The sequence below is a fragment of the Atta cephalotes genome (genome assembly GCF_000143395.1).
Source record: "Atta cephalotes unplaced genomic scaffold scaffold00017, whole genome shotgun sequence".
NCBI classification, from domain to species: domain Eukaryota; kingdom Metazoa; phylum Arthropoda; class Insecta; order Hymenoptera; family Formicidae; genus Atta; species Atta cephalotes.
This window is the reverse complement of record NW_012130081.1, coordinates 5,367,475-5,383,032: the sequence shown is the minus strand read 5'-3', so window position 1 is coordinate 5,383,032 and position 15,558 is coordinate 5,367,475. Positions and strand designations below refer to the sequence as shown.

Genomic DNA, 15,558 nt, shown 5'->3' with positions numbered 1-15,558 from the left:
AATGTATGGGTTATCCGGAAAGTTCGTGCTGATGTTGAAAGAAAATTGAAACGCAGAAAATTTAAATTTTAGTATACATTTGTTAAATTATATAGGTTAGTCGGCACGAATTTTCCGGACAACCCAATATACAAATTTTATAAAATATACATAAACTACAAATAACATCGCTAGATAGATAATCGATGAAACATAAAGTTTTGAGTAAATATCTCTGAGTAACTGTTTAAATCCCACACTAATTAATATATATATATTAATTATATTATAATTTGGAATCATTGTACGATAATGCAAAAAGATATGAAAGTATGATTTAAACTGAAGAATCATAACATTAACAATTAGATCTATTCGTAAGTATATACATTGGCAATTATTATTTAGTGCATGTAACTGTACAGTCATATATTGTTACTTAGAGTTGAAACGAGTGATGTAGGAAATGAAATCGCCGATAGAAATGCAGAAAGTATATAGAAGAAAGTTTTCAAGCCATTCCTTACAAGGACATTTCCGGTAATTTAATAGAAAATACCCGAAAAGTCAGATGGCCCATTTTACATACGCATATGCGAGCATCGCTTTCGCTGTACTGCACTTACATATGAACATCAATGTCCTTGGTGGTAATTCGATAAAGATATGCTTGAGTATCTAGGAAAATTTATGTTATTATAAATGCACTAGTTCGCACGTACTACTGTGTTTTCTTTGCAACACGACGATCAAATAACTGCATTGTAATGCCATAGCTTATATATATTTTAATAATCTTCTTTCACTCATAATCTTCTTTCACTTCCGTAATCGCGGAACAAAAAAAATTATCTTCTCTGTCAGATACAAATTATTGCCATCAAATATTTGCATTGTATTCGAAAATTTTTCATAACATAATCATAAAAAAACATCCTTATCTATATATGTAATATTTTTTTTATTTTATATTAATTTCTTTTTTATCAACAAGTTAGTCGATATAAAAAATACTACAAATACGTACATCAGATTACTTCAATTTAATCATTATTATTTATATCAATATTTTATTATCTAAAAAAAGGAGATGTAAATATTATCTAAAAAGAAGTGTAATATAATTTAATGTGACGTTCTCGTTATCTTTTTGGTTTTTACTATCATTATTTTCTGTAACTTTAGTTTATATATTTTCATTTCTTCTTTGGGTCCGTGATTATTTTGAAAAATAATTCAACATCCCTCAATTCTGAAGGGTTAAAACTGACATTTCTATCGAATTGTTTTCCATAGATCGCGGAATGATCAGCAGCTTCCGGTCATCTCAGCAAACGGGGCCACTTGGTCAGCGGGTCTATTCTATCCGATTCTCTGGATCGAGTGAGAATCATATCGAACCGGTTTATGTAAGTACAAGATAGTTCCTCGTTATGCACCTGAGAGAGAACCGGTGTAAAACCGCACGCAGTATTTTCATGCAATTATAAAGAGACGTTTCGACAAAAGTCAGCTATCTGCAAATAATTCTACTATAAAACTGGTATTTTTAGGTATAACGATATCTTTTGATCGGATAAAAAAAACCATAAATTAATTATTAATTAAAACCATAAATTGAAAGTCTTTCCATTTTTTCTAATCTTATTTAATTTAATATAAATTTTACAATACTTATATCTATTTACCTTTTCTATAAACTTTTATATTTACAAACAATAAGTTTTTGTACATAATTTTTATTTCTCTTGCGCGCACATATATTCAAAAAATTAAATAAAAAGTATATTATTTTTTAATCATACACATTTTTTACAGATATAAAAATCTAGCTTAGATTTGTTTATGTTATTAATATAATAGAAAGAATTAAAATTTAATTTAAGTATCATAGTGAAAACGAATATGAAATATATTAACGCTTAAGAAATCAATTAATTGATACTTGTGAAATCGATTCATGAAAGAGTTATAAATGTTGTTGGTTACAATGAATCTTTCTCCGAAAGATTTATTTCTCATCAAAAATTATAGTCTTTCCTGAGTGTTTTAAATAATTTCTAGAACTCTTTTTTAATAAGGCTGTTAAAATAATATTTAAAAAGTTGTTTAATATTAAATTGAATTTTAATGAAATAAATTAAAATTCAAGAAAGTATAAACAAATGCTATAATTTATTCACTTTATTTTAAATATATTAAATTATCTTAATGTTAAAAGCATTAATTTATACATCTATATATTATAATGCACAGACTGCTGAAGTTTTACCTTATCCTTTTAATAATAAATTCTTAAGTTGATTTTCACTTAGAAGAGACTTTATAGAAAGGCTTATAATAAAGTTGCGTTATTTTCATTTTAATAGCAGATCAGAAAACAATTAAGCGTGTTCTCCTTTGCTTAATTTGATATCATAATTATTAACCCAATTGCGATAATTTTTATAATTTTTACAAACAAATTAATCATATCATAAGATACTATGCATCGATTCTCGAAATTGCGAATATATATCATAAAAGTAGCGCAAGAATAATAGGTAGAAACTAAGACAATAAGAAAGTCAGTTGTATACCATTACGCATATATGTACGTGTATAAAAAGTTCAAATATTTTTTCGATATAAATAGAATATCTTTTAATATACATTTCATATACATATCAATGATATTGATATTAACATGAAATTTTAATTATGTACATAATTAAGATAAATTAATAAAAAACGGATTATTATACATATATATGTATATTATATAATATACATAATTAACTTAAACACATATACAATAATGTATACATAAATTAAGTAAAAAACAGATTTTTTATGTTCCAATAAATATAAAATTAATATAATAAAATTAAAATAACAAGTTTATATTTCAGTATTTTTATTGAAAAAAAAATACATGATCTCTCTTACACATTCACACTTCAATTATATATACAAGATATATATTTAAGTTATTGTTTTACATATGCAAAACTTAGTGTTGAATATGAACTAAATAAAAAGTATGCTTTATAATAATATGCTTTATAATAATTTAAATTTTATATATTTTTTAATCAAAATAAATATTTTGTATATAAATAATCTTCATAATTAAAAGTTTATTTTTAACTATTTGATTATAATCTGTTTCTTTTTTAGAAATAATATAATAAATAAATCAATAAAGATTAAGATTTATAATGCTGATATCCTCGGTATGCCAAATCATGACCATAGGAATCTATATTTCCATAATGATCTCCATGATAATCAAAATTCGGATGTGATTCATAATGAGGTTGAGCAACTCCGTTTTTAGTGTATACTGGGGGATAATAACTTGGATACGGTTTATAAAGTTTAAAGAAACCTATTAGACCAGGTATGACGATCGCCAAAAATCCAAGGAACTTCTTGAATGAAGCCAAACCCAAAATCAAAGGTAGTAATAATAGAAGTTTCATTTTGAAAAGCTTTACGACAAGTAAGAAGGGTATAAGAAATTTTCTGAGTCGATGACGAGCTAAAACAAATTCAAAATTTATTTTAATAAATATTTAATTAATTAAAATAACTTAAATAATCTAATCTTGCTTTTATGTTTTTAAATAGCTTTAACAGTTAAACAACATTTAATAAACATAGTAGTTAAATTTTAAATTAAGTTAATTTATTAATTTATTATTAAATTAATTGTTTTATATTTTAGTAATTTGAATAATTTATTTGACAGAAAGAACTAACTTTGCAAATAAATAAAAATATTAAATAAAAATATTATCTTCATTAATTTTGCATAACCGAGAAATTAATTGACTATGATATACAATGGCATTCTATTATTGCATACTTATTACACATAAATGTGATTATAAATTAAGACTTAATAATTGCTATAATAAAATAAAGAAAATAGTAATTTTCTTTTTGATAGACTTTCTGATAAATGATTTAAATTGCCCAGACTTAACAATGGATTTGCAAGCATCGTTTGCACATGTATTATGCTTTTGAATTTTTCTCAAATATTTTCTCAAATACCTTTATCATTACAAATATTTAAGAAAATTTTTTGTGTAATAATTTCAAATAAATTAATACTTACAGAATAGTGTATCCTTCTTATCCTCAAGTGTATCAATTTCATCAGCGATTTCATTTAAAAATCTTGGTTTATATACATCATTGAGATCAGTCTCCTCTTCAGGAATAGTCAATTCGAAAGACATCGTTTTAACAAACTTTTCCAACTTTCTTTTCATAAAATTGATCATTTGATCCCATTCTGTTTCATCAGATCTAATCAACATATTTTACTTTTAATTTAGAAATCGCAATATTTATTTAATAATTGGAGCATATTCTCTCGATATATTATCAATACATTTAGAAAAATTATTTACGTATTTCTTAGACGCACGTAAATTCATTATATGTAAAAAGAAATGTCTATATATACAATTATATATAATTATATGCGTGTACTTTTATATCTATAAAGATAACATACCTAGGTTCGTTAGAATATTCATACGGTTGACGATGTACTTCTCTTACAACTTGATCAGACATTCGCTTAATTTGGACGTTATCATTTAAGGAATATTCAGCATGATCGAAAAAATCCGAAAAATATTTTAACGCTTGTGACTTGAAACATTCAGCTAAATCACCAGTTAAGCAACGTTCATTGATCTTTGCCAAATACAGATCAACATTTCGTCCAGTTCCAAAACCAATATAATTGAATAAATCTTCTACATGTTGAACAGGATTAAATTCTCTCTGTGATGTAATTTCTTTAAGATTCTCTGAAAATATAAGTGTTTATATATAATTTTGATTTTATTAAAATAAATTAAAATAATTTAAATTTTCATCAATTAATATTGTCAAAAATGTAGTATTTTTTTTATTTAAATTATGTAACACGAAAAAATTAGATAGTGAAGTTTAGATAGTGAAGTGTATATATTGCGCAAGAAATTAAACATATATAACTAAAAGTATTGTTAAAAGTTATTAACAAAACATTTATTTATAAATACCCGGTCTGTTTTGCGACTATCACGTGTACACTTGGCACAATTATATATATATATATGTAAGACATATCCGTGTCTTTTAATAGAAATAATTTCAAAAACTAAAATACCTTGCTTATCTGCTTCATGTTCGGTAGTGCTGTCCTGAAAAATAATTTTTCCGGTAGACTGACAACACGCCAGCAAGGACAATACCAAAAGAACTCCTAGAATTATCAACAACCGCTGCAGTTGCATTCTACTCTTTTCTTTACACCACCTGCAATCACGTCTCATCATTAATATTTCTAATAAAATATTTCTATATTAGAAGAAATACACATCACACATATCGATACAGTTAACATTTCCTGCCGTTTTAAATTAGCGCAAATTACTAATTTCATCATTATAAATTATTTTTTTTGTTTGTAACAACACTTTTATTTTGCAATAACAACATCAATGTTAAAATATTTTATATACACACATATATTTTAAATATATACGTGTAAAATAAATTATATGACTATTGAACACAAAATATAGTAACAACGAAATAAGTAGTAATATGTTATTGATTTGTAAAGAAGACAAAAAAGTTAAAATACGATCAGATATCTCACCAAACTGTCAAATATTATCGTGATTTGATATTCCTTACGCGACATCCTTGTCAAAAAACGTTCTCGTGGCGATTCTCAAACAGCACTTACAAGTCTGCGAGATCGACTGTTGGCAGTCGACGCACTGGTTCACCAAGTGCCGTTAGATGAGCGCACCAATCAGAAGTAAAGGACGAAAGCAAGCGGGTTTCAGATTCCAATTTCTGATCACGCGCGCATTCCACTTAAGTAATAGTAGTAATATATATCTCTTTCTAGAGTCATCTCTCTAACCACAAATCTTTAAATTAAGTTGCGAAATTGCAAAATAAATTGTTGCTCCATAACATGATTAGAAATTGTAATAACGATGAATTTTTTCTTTTAGGAGCAATGAGCAAGATCTTATAAACGAACAATGAATAAACCAAAAATTGATAACAGAATGAAATTAAATTTTCAAACTAGTTGATAAAAGAAACTGCTAGAAAAGGGACAAAAATTAAAACTGATTTGAATTACTTTTATAGATTATATTATAACTTACCTTATTAATTGAAAACTAAAGGAAGAATTATTTATATAAATTAAAATGTCAAACGTTTTAAAAATAATTAATACTGATTGACTTAACGAGTTTAACAAAACATACTGAACACAGTTTTAGTCAAAAGTTATATGACGCCTTGACACACGCACTATCTTCGTATTTATATGAGTGTACTCCATAATCGAATACAGAGAGGGGATAGGATCCGCAAGTCGTTCCCAGAACGGCAAACAGGAGGATTTACAAAAATTGAAAGTGAAAGTAGTGTCCAGAATAAGAACCGGAACTAGGTAGATTCAAGAAACGGAGACGGAAGGTACATTGACATAGGAAGGAAGAAGTCAACGTACTTTCATCTCCGGTTTGTACAACCAACGTGCGTCATCGCCATATTAGGGAATCCAATTCTTTTTTATTACCCATATTTCTTTTTCTTGCGCCATAATATGGTTCCTGAATCATTATCATTCATCGTCATAATATGATTTTTAAGCTAATTTATATTACTTTCCTATGTATGCGAGATAACATCATTTTTTTCTGTGACGCGTAGTTTAATACGGAATTTCGTTTGTTATAAGGTTTAATCAATTTATCACGATGTTCCGTGTGGTTGTTGTAATTCATGTTTTGAAAGTTAAAAAAAATTCTTTTTCTTTCGTTTTTTTTTTATCGCTTTATGTTCTAAATAGGATTTTGATTACATAATTGATTATGTCGTATGCTGACGTATTGCTTTGAAGAAACTCATATGACATCATAATCATCTTTTATTGACGTACTCAATCTGTACATCAATTTATAAATATAATTAATGGAATAATCGCAATTTTTTAATAAAATTAGAGTTAATCTAAATACTCATACGCTCTACGCAACATGTTTCTCGCTCGTATTACATATAAATTAGCATCTTCATCCTCACGTTATATAAATAAATAAATATCCAGAGTTACTATCATCCATCGTAAGATTAAATCTTGTACACGATATTCGATAAATAAATATAAATTAAATATACAATAATTTTAACTTAATTACGTCGTATTTTTCATAACTCATCAAATGATTATTTATTAATATTATGAAATTATTTATCGAACATTCATTTGTATAAATATCCATTTAAAAAAATTGATTTATTACAATTTTTTAAGATTTGCAAGAGTTTTAAGCAAATTAAACTTGATGAGAATATTTTTTAGCATAATTGTTGATTGTAAATATTTTAAGATCGTTTATAAAAAATAAATTTCTCTAATATTTTCATTTAAAATCATAAGCAGATTCTCATTTCTATTTTCATACAAAAATCGCTTTATTACGTGAGAAGTAGATTAAATTACATGTACTTGTCTCGTAATGTAAAGCGAAATATTATGTGTAAATTGATGTTCTTGATTGTATCAACACAGTTTCTATTTTCCAAGAAATACTTGGATAATAATACTAGCTTGCTCATAATTATGCCGGCATAATCGAATGCTTTGTAAAATGTTCCCTGTTTCTATAATGCACTTTCATTGAATTTAGTAGTTTATATATAAGAAAATGTTGTGAAACATATTTTAAAACTAAGTTTAAATAACATAGTAAACAATTAAAAAACATGCATTTATAATTTCAATATAATTTTAACAATCTTAAAAAATATATCCTAATCTCAAAATGCGTTTTAATTATAAACTTAATTTCTTGAAAAAAAAATAAAAGTTCTAAGATTTTACATATTCTAACGTTTACACACTCGACATCGCGCTCTTGCTACAAATGATAATTTAGGTAACTGTGTATGGTACCATCAAAAGTTTGTTTAGTTTTGGAAGTTGAAGATTCAAACATGGCGAATTAAAACTGTCTCAGGAGCCCCAAATACAAATTAATTTCAGATTCTCTTATCTAAGACGTTAATTAAGACTCAAAATTGAAAAAATTTCAAAAATATTTAAATATTGTTTTTAATCTTAAATTAATCAAATTTTTGTGGAAAAAAATTGGCATTTTGCATCTTGAAGTCCCGAATGAGCGTTTTGACCGTAATAATCCACCACTAGGAATACCTACAAACTTTACTTGCGCGCAAAATCTATGAATGCTCAGCATTAGAGCAAACGCTAAATCTTTTTAGCGATTGCATCCAATTAGAACTATAAACCACCGCTTCTAAAGCTCGTGTATTCGATGAAGCGATATGAGACACTTCTTCTTTTTTTATCACGTTTGCAATTAATAATAGCAACAACAAAAGTAAATTATAACGTTCTCAGATCTTTCTGGCCTGAACGAGCTTATTAATATCTTGATACGTCGCGAGCATCGCTTGATTTTGCTTTAAGGTCTGATCTTCACGAGCGTTCGCACAATTCGCATAAATCTCTTCACACTTGACGCCATCCTGGCCATCCTTGGCGGATTTCATGTATCTGAAGAAACGTAAAACGTCGGGATTGTCGCTACTGGGTTTCCTGAGCTCGTTTAACTCCCTAGATAGCTGAGCAGAGACCAGGTTTGAATATGGCGCATAACGCGCAGGACTCCGATACATCGCGCACACTGCGTACTCCCTGCAGCCTTCCGTGTTGTGTCCGAGGCGAGAGAAAACGGCGTCCAGACGTGACAGCAGGGGTGAGTAGAACGGGTCGTAGTTCGTCAACAGCAAAGAGCTCGTTGGTATCTCATGAAAGACCTACCGCCAATAATCAATATGCGTGTTTACAACTACGTAATGATCACTGTATCCGTTACGCGTGCAGCTAGGCGCCGATTGAGTTAAAACGAAGCAAACAAAGAAGTGGGTCGCAATGACGTGAATCTCAATGACCAATATCAATAGTCGAATAATATTAAAAGTAGAAAGCACGGTCATCTCTGTTCATTGATGATGAGAAAAAGTTCCAGTATAAAAAAAAAGACAAAGGTATTCTTATGGCATACTTACCTATTTCATTCTGAGTCAAATATTAACAAACAATTCTTTCATAATTATGCGCGACTATTAATGCGACAGCAACATGTACAAATCAACATGCATTTCCTGATCCTATCATTTGGTAAGAATTATTATTATTACATAATCAAGAATTCCATTAATTAAATATTAATAAGAACAATCCTGACAATTAATAAGTTTCGCTGACAATTATATAGTTTCAATTAGACTTCCTTATTAAATGTATGGATGGCATTATCCGAGTCCAAAAAAAAAAGAAAGTAGTGCAATGACTTGAAAGTCATTTATTTACTTTGTGACAAGAAAATATATGAGACAACAGACTACAAGTAATTGGCTGCGTCCAACAAAGAAAACTGATCAATGATTTAATATGATTGATTCTTACCTTTAGTTTTTTGCTGGATAAGTATACAAATCAATCAAATCAAAGAATCCCTGAGCGCTTACTGATCAGTTTTCTCTACCCAACGCAACCAATTAAAAATCGTGTATTACTTATTCAAAAAGCTCACCTTAAAATCTTGTGGTTTAGAAAGTCCATGTGCAGCCACGTGTCGCGTATAGTAACGGTCCGAAAGCGCATTTGCGTGAGATATTCTCGAATCGACAAATCCATAGCGGGACACAATATCCGGAGTTTTCTGTGTCTGCATCATACTCTCGTCGTACATGGCGGATGCTGGTAACGTGCCTACCGGTTGTCGCGTCAGATAATCATCGTTATAAAGATCAGAATTATCTTTAAACTCGAAATTCTCTTCCGGTGCTGCCACGGGCGCGGCATGCGAAGATTGCGCGAAAGAGGAAACACCTGGAATTTATGCGTAACATGTATTTACACTTTTCAGTTCAGCTTTCTCAATTAATATTAATGCTACTATATGAATTCTTGCAAGAATATAAAAGACTATTTTCTATAGAGAAATTCTATGGAGAAACTGTTTTCTCAATAAGATTTGGTTTCTACATTTTACATATACGTATATGTTATTTTTCACTTCTTTATTTTCATTTAATATTATTAAATTATTCATTTAATAAGACTTGATTTCTACATTTTATGTATACATATACATGCTATTTTTTAATTTGTAATATTAATTTGTTTAATTTTCTAAACTTTCAATGCTTACACAAAAATAAATTTATTAAAACTCAATTGAAAAATAAAAATTTATATTATAAAGTTATAATCTCTAAAGCTACTTGAACTTATTAACTTTTATTTTAAATTTATTAATTTATTAATTTTTCATTAAATAATGTCATACACAAATTTTGATTAACATCGATTAGACACTTACCGTCTACTACACGTATGTGTATATAGCATATTCTTTGATAAAGAAATAAAATATAATGATAGTTATACCAATCATTACAAATTGTTTTGAAATATTTACAATATGTTTGTAATAAGATTTATTAATCGCAAAATACGTACCTTTTCCAACGATATTACCAATACTGCCGATGATACTGGGTAGGAAGAGAGCAAGTAACACACTCTTAATTATTTGTACGCCGAAGAACAAGGGTAGCAACAGTTTCTTCAGACCAAATGCTAGAAAACCAAGCCCGAATCCTGTTAAAAAGGTACTCTTTCCCTGAAACATGGCTGAAAGCAAAAGTACCAGCTCGTTAAAGCCCTGCGGTTAGCCCTGAAAGCCATGCTGCAAGCAGCATCTTTTTTCATATTCTCCCTCTCCAACTCCACGTGCCACGCATTTTGCTGAAACACACTCCACGTGTGAATAAAAAAATTTTATTCACCGTAATTATAATTAATTTGACTGCTCGCACAATGTTACACGCCTCGTTTTTCCTCATACCCGTTTTTATCGCTGGTTTAGTTTGCATTTTTGCCAATTAGCGTGGACCCAACCTCGTTACTTGATTTAACTCCAAAAAGCCAATTCATGAAGTTAAAGCTTTCTCTCACACCTTAATTTTATTTATGCCAGATTGTGCTTACGAGCGTACTAGATTCGTCGCTTATCATGTAGTTAAAAAAATTAAATAATTCATTTTTAAAAAAAGAGAACCATTTTTTAAGAAAAATGTTTGAAAAAACTGCATTTCTATAAAAGCATTATAAAAATATCTTGAAAATCAAGTTGAAAGGTGGAAATAGAAAAGATTGCGTTATTTTCTAGAATAAGAAATAATTTCTTTTCTAGTAAATTGCTCGATTACTTTCACTACGTACCAATTAGAGATTATGCAATTGCTTTACAGTAAGCATCGAATAATACAGGTAATAAAAAATACTGTCGCTCAATATAAACAATCGTAATTTCAGAAAATCCACCTTTCGCGTCGACAAAAGTAACGGCACTAGTACACACGCAACAAAAATCTGTAGCAAGCGGTCTAGAAACTCACAACCGAAGAACGTCCTGGCTTTCCTGGCGAGACTGAGATCCTTATTCAGCTGTATCTTCATCACGTGTGTCTTGGCGTAATGATGAACCTTATCCAAAAGATTTAAATCCGTATCATTTTTCTTTCGATCGTTGCACGTAACGTTGACTTCAGGGTTTCTTATAATCTGCACAGATTCTGTTACATTGTACGTATCAACCCTCGAGAGTTGATCCAAAAAGTTCGAAAAATCCTTTCGTATACAAGAAACCGTGAGCTTTCCTTTGCATTCTGTTGAATTTGACAAAGATTGACTGGTCAATGAATTCATTTCAATTGGATTAGCTGTAACATTAGCTATTCTCGTCGGTTCAATCTGATAATTCGATTTATCATCTTCGATATCGAATTTTGTTGGTTTTCCATGCATATTGTGCGGATGATCACGCAAGAGTTTGTCAATTTTGTTTTTAGATTCTTGAGAAAGCGGCACCTCGTTCTCCTCGACGATATCATCATCGTTGCGCGCGGTCTCATTCAAGGACGCAACCTCCGCGTAGACCTTGACCCCCACGACAGAATGAATGTGACACGCAATAGCCAGGAACACAATCGAGAATATTATGGCTATCCTCCCTTTTGCCATTGTCCGATCCATGAAAAAGGCACCAGACGCTTGTCTATTGGCTAGCTATAGTTATTACATGAGAAGAACTGCATCTCGACCTGCGACTCCGTTTTCTAAAATAAGATAAATAAGTGAAAACACAAGAATAAGAAACTTTAAGAACGAATGTATAAAATAATAATTGTTACAGTACAAGCGCAAATATAAAAAATTAAATATGTAATTGAGAAACCGAAAAAACAGATAGTACAAGACTTAAAAGTCTGAAAAATAAACTTTCTTATACAGATACAAATATATAAAATAATTTTGTATTTTTTTTTTGCTTTTTTTTTTAGAAAACCTATTGAATGAATTGAATATAAAATTATTGATTTGGAAATAATTAATATCCGTCTATTTATTAATATCTATCTAGTAATAATTCTATCGATTTTTACGTTACATTTTGAAAATTTTATTGATTTCATAATTATTAAATAAAAATACATAATAGTACTAATAAAAAAATATTGTTATTCAAATAATTAAATAAGCTAATAATAACATAGTACTCTGTAAATGTATATAAATAAAATTCAATTATATCACTCATATGTTGTGTCATCGAAAACAATCAGTTAATTCTTTTATTCATGCGAGTGAACTGTATGCAAAGATTAAACATTCTATTATACTTTTGTGATTGATTAATTAAACCAATTCTGTTACTTAACTATAATTTGTCGATACCTGCATAAATTATTCGTTATTTTTAAAAACTTTTTTTTAATTATGTTTTTTAAAATCAATCAACAACTAATTATTGAAAATTTATTTCGTATTAATCTTAAATATTGCACTATTATATTAATATTAATTATAATACTCTCTCTGTATTATCTCAATTTTTTTTTATACATATTTTCAGATTAAACAAATTTTCAGAATAACAAATGTATATATATTTTTTAAATATTTGTTAATTAAATTGTTCATATATAAAATTAAATAAAGAAAAATTTAATTCGATCAAACAAATCTTTATTTCATAATCTTTATTAAGAAACTATGTGTATATTTACATATATACACATAATACGATAAAATGTAAAAAATGAAAAATCTCAAAGAATATATACATGTATATACATTAATCTAAGTCATACTTTAGTCTTTAAAGATTCAACTATGCGCACGTGTGCAGTTAGAATTCATAACTGGTATAAGTGTACGGTTATACGAGTGTTCTTTCACCAAATGACTTTAATACAATCTCATTAACAATACTCTGTCTATGCCTTTTTCCGCATGTACATGTTAAACATAATTTCATTCACCAATCAAATACACATAACTATTTATAGAAAGTTATTAGTCAGTATTTCTTATTGTAAATGATTTTATACTCACTTTCACAATATATCTTTGACATCAACAACTTGCCCGCACTTAGACTAAGTGATCGGTGTCAATTTCAGTAACCGGATTTCTTTTAATATTGAAAAACGACCGGTCGACTACGCGCGCCTGAATAATCAAGCGGCCAGAAAAGTCGGAATCGTGTACGACGTCCGATACTATACTGGCAGCCGGTCTCCGTAGGATCGGCTCGACTGACCCAATCTGGGTTACCCGGCCATCCGTCTGTCCATCCTTCTATCCATTCCCCTTTCCTTCTTTGCTCACCACGTTCGTTCATTCGTCCGTTCGTTCCCGCCATTCGATTTAGGAGCTACCCTTCTTCCAAGAAAGAATTGCAAATATAACTATTAGTCAAGGGGGAAATTTTCTCATTTAATCAATTGAATTCGTCGTAGGTCTATAATTATCGAAAACATATTCCATACGACGATTTCACTTGGAGGTATTTCGGCGAATGTCCAGTTCGGCCAGTTCAATGAGCTTGACGAGATGCCGCTCAATGGTACGGAAGATGATTCTCCGAGACAATTCGCTAATAAATAGATCTTAATTTAATTGAGGAGAAAGAGAAAAGCAAGAAAAAGAGCAAACAGAAGGCTAAATTATATAAGGGGATGATCGAAATACAATAAATCTAAGCTGATCTAAGAACTCCGAGTTGGTTTAGTCTATATTTTTCTTTGAGATTATCTGTGCTCTACAAGCTTTCATATTATTTAAGAGAAATAAGAAAAATACAAAAGAGTAAAGTACAATACAATAAAAAAATCGAAATTTTTTCCTAACTAATTGAAAATTATTAATAAATCTACTCTTATTCTAAATGAAATCTTTTAGAACGGAGGATGTGATTTTAAACACTTCTACAACAATTTCTTGTAGGAAATATATAATTTTTTATAGTAACAAAAAGACAGCTTGATTAATTAAGATTACTCCATATCCGTTTAATTATCAAGAGTAAAAAGTAGCGATTTTTTAAAATTTCTTTCGTGTGATCTACTTTTCATATGGAAACTATCTTCTATTATGATGTCAGCAAAGATTGTTCAAGTCCAATCAAATTAGTCACGAGTTCAATCACGGTTATACACCTTTACAAACGATTTCTCTTATGTTTTCTCGGAAACCGATCCCAAATAATGACATTTGTGACATTCGAAAAAGGAGGTTTACATAACTTTGAGTTTCGTTTATATCGACATGTTAATCAATCTTTTATTCATTTTGGTAGATATGACAAATAATTCAATTATTATAAAATTATCATTTACATTTGACGGTAATCACGGTATATGTGTACCATGTTTCAAAGTACTATTAATGGACATTGACAGAAGGAACCCGTTATAACATAACGTCAAAAGAATCTTTACGAGTATGTTGTAGAGTGTTATCAATATTGTCAAACAAATTTTTTAGAACTTTATAGCCGACAAACTTTACACTGTAAATTACTAAATGCTTGTAGAAAAGGAATAACAAAACATAACATTTTAATTTTTTTCATAAAAATTAATACTGTACTAGTGATAGTTTTATAAAATTCAAATGCAGCTTTTATGTGAATATTTTAAATTGCAAGGAAATAATTAATTTAAAAATGAGATGCACAGTTTTTTTGTCTTTACAAACTCAGAATATATTTTCATAATAATTTATAACTTTTTATCGGCATTTTGTAGTATTTACAATTTAGACTAAAATTTTTGATCAAATTTCCTTAAAAATGTATTCTCTTTATAAAAAGAAGGTCACACAGGCCAGTGTGTTACTTCTTTTGGCTTCAGTTTCACGTTTAAGTCGGTGACACCTATAGAATCGTTCGCTTGTTTCTTAAAAACGTAGATATTGTACATACATTCTCCGTGTTTTTATTTTTATTATAATTTTCATTTTAGAAAGGAGAAAGAGAGAGAGAGAGAGAGAGAGAGAGAGAGAGAGAGAGAGAGAAGAAGTATTCTTACTAAGTATAGTATTATTACTATTAATTTAAACTAAATAAAAACGAAAAGGAAGACTAATATGACTATTAAGTTACTACATGACTA

At 28.9% G+C, this 15,558-nt stretch overlaps 2 protein-coding genes across 2 annotated transcripts; both read right to left on the bottom strand.

Moving 5' to 3' along the window:
• Positions 1-2,862: 2,862 nt before the first annotated feature.
• LOC105618590 lies at positions 2,863-5,261 on the bottom strand. Its single transcript, XM_012200119.1, has 4 exons — positions 5,135-5,261; positions 4,490-4,790; positions 4,085-4,278; positions 2,863-3,502 (listed from the first exon to the last, which is right to left on the bottom strand). The coding sequence occupies exons 1-4, from the start codon at positions 5,259-5,261 to the stop codon at positions 3,168-3,170; spliced, it is 957 nt and encodes a 318-aa protein (XP_012055509.1). The 3' UTR covers positions 2,863-3,167.
• Positions 5,262-8,421: 3,160 nt separating this feature from the next.
• Positions 8,422-12,121, bottom strand: LOC105618589. The gene is made up of 4 exons (XM_012200118.1): positions 11,497-12,121; positions 10,556-10,729; positions 9,624-9,922; positions 8,422-8,844 (listed from the first exon to the last, which is right to left on the bottom strand). Exons 1-4 carry the CDS (start codon positions 12,119-12,121, stop codon positions 8,422-8,424), a joined length of 1,521 nt encoding a protein of 506 aa, XP_012055508.1.
• Between the last annotated feature and the right edge of the window lie 3,437 nt (positions 12,122-15,558).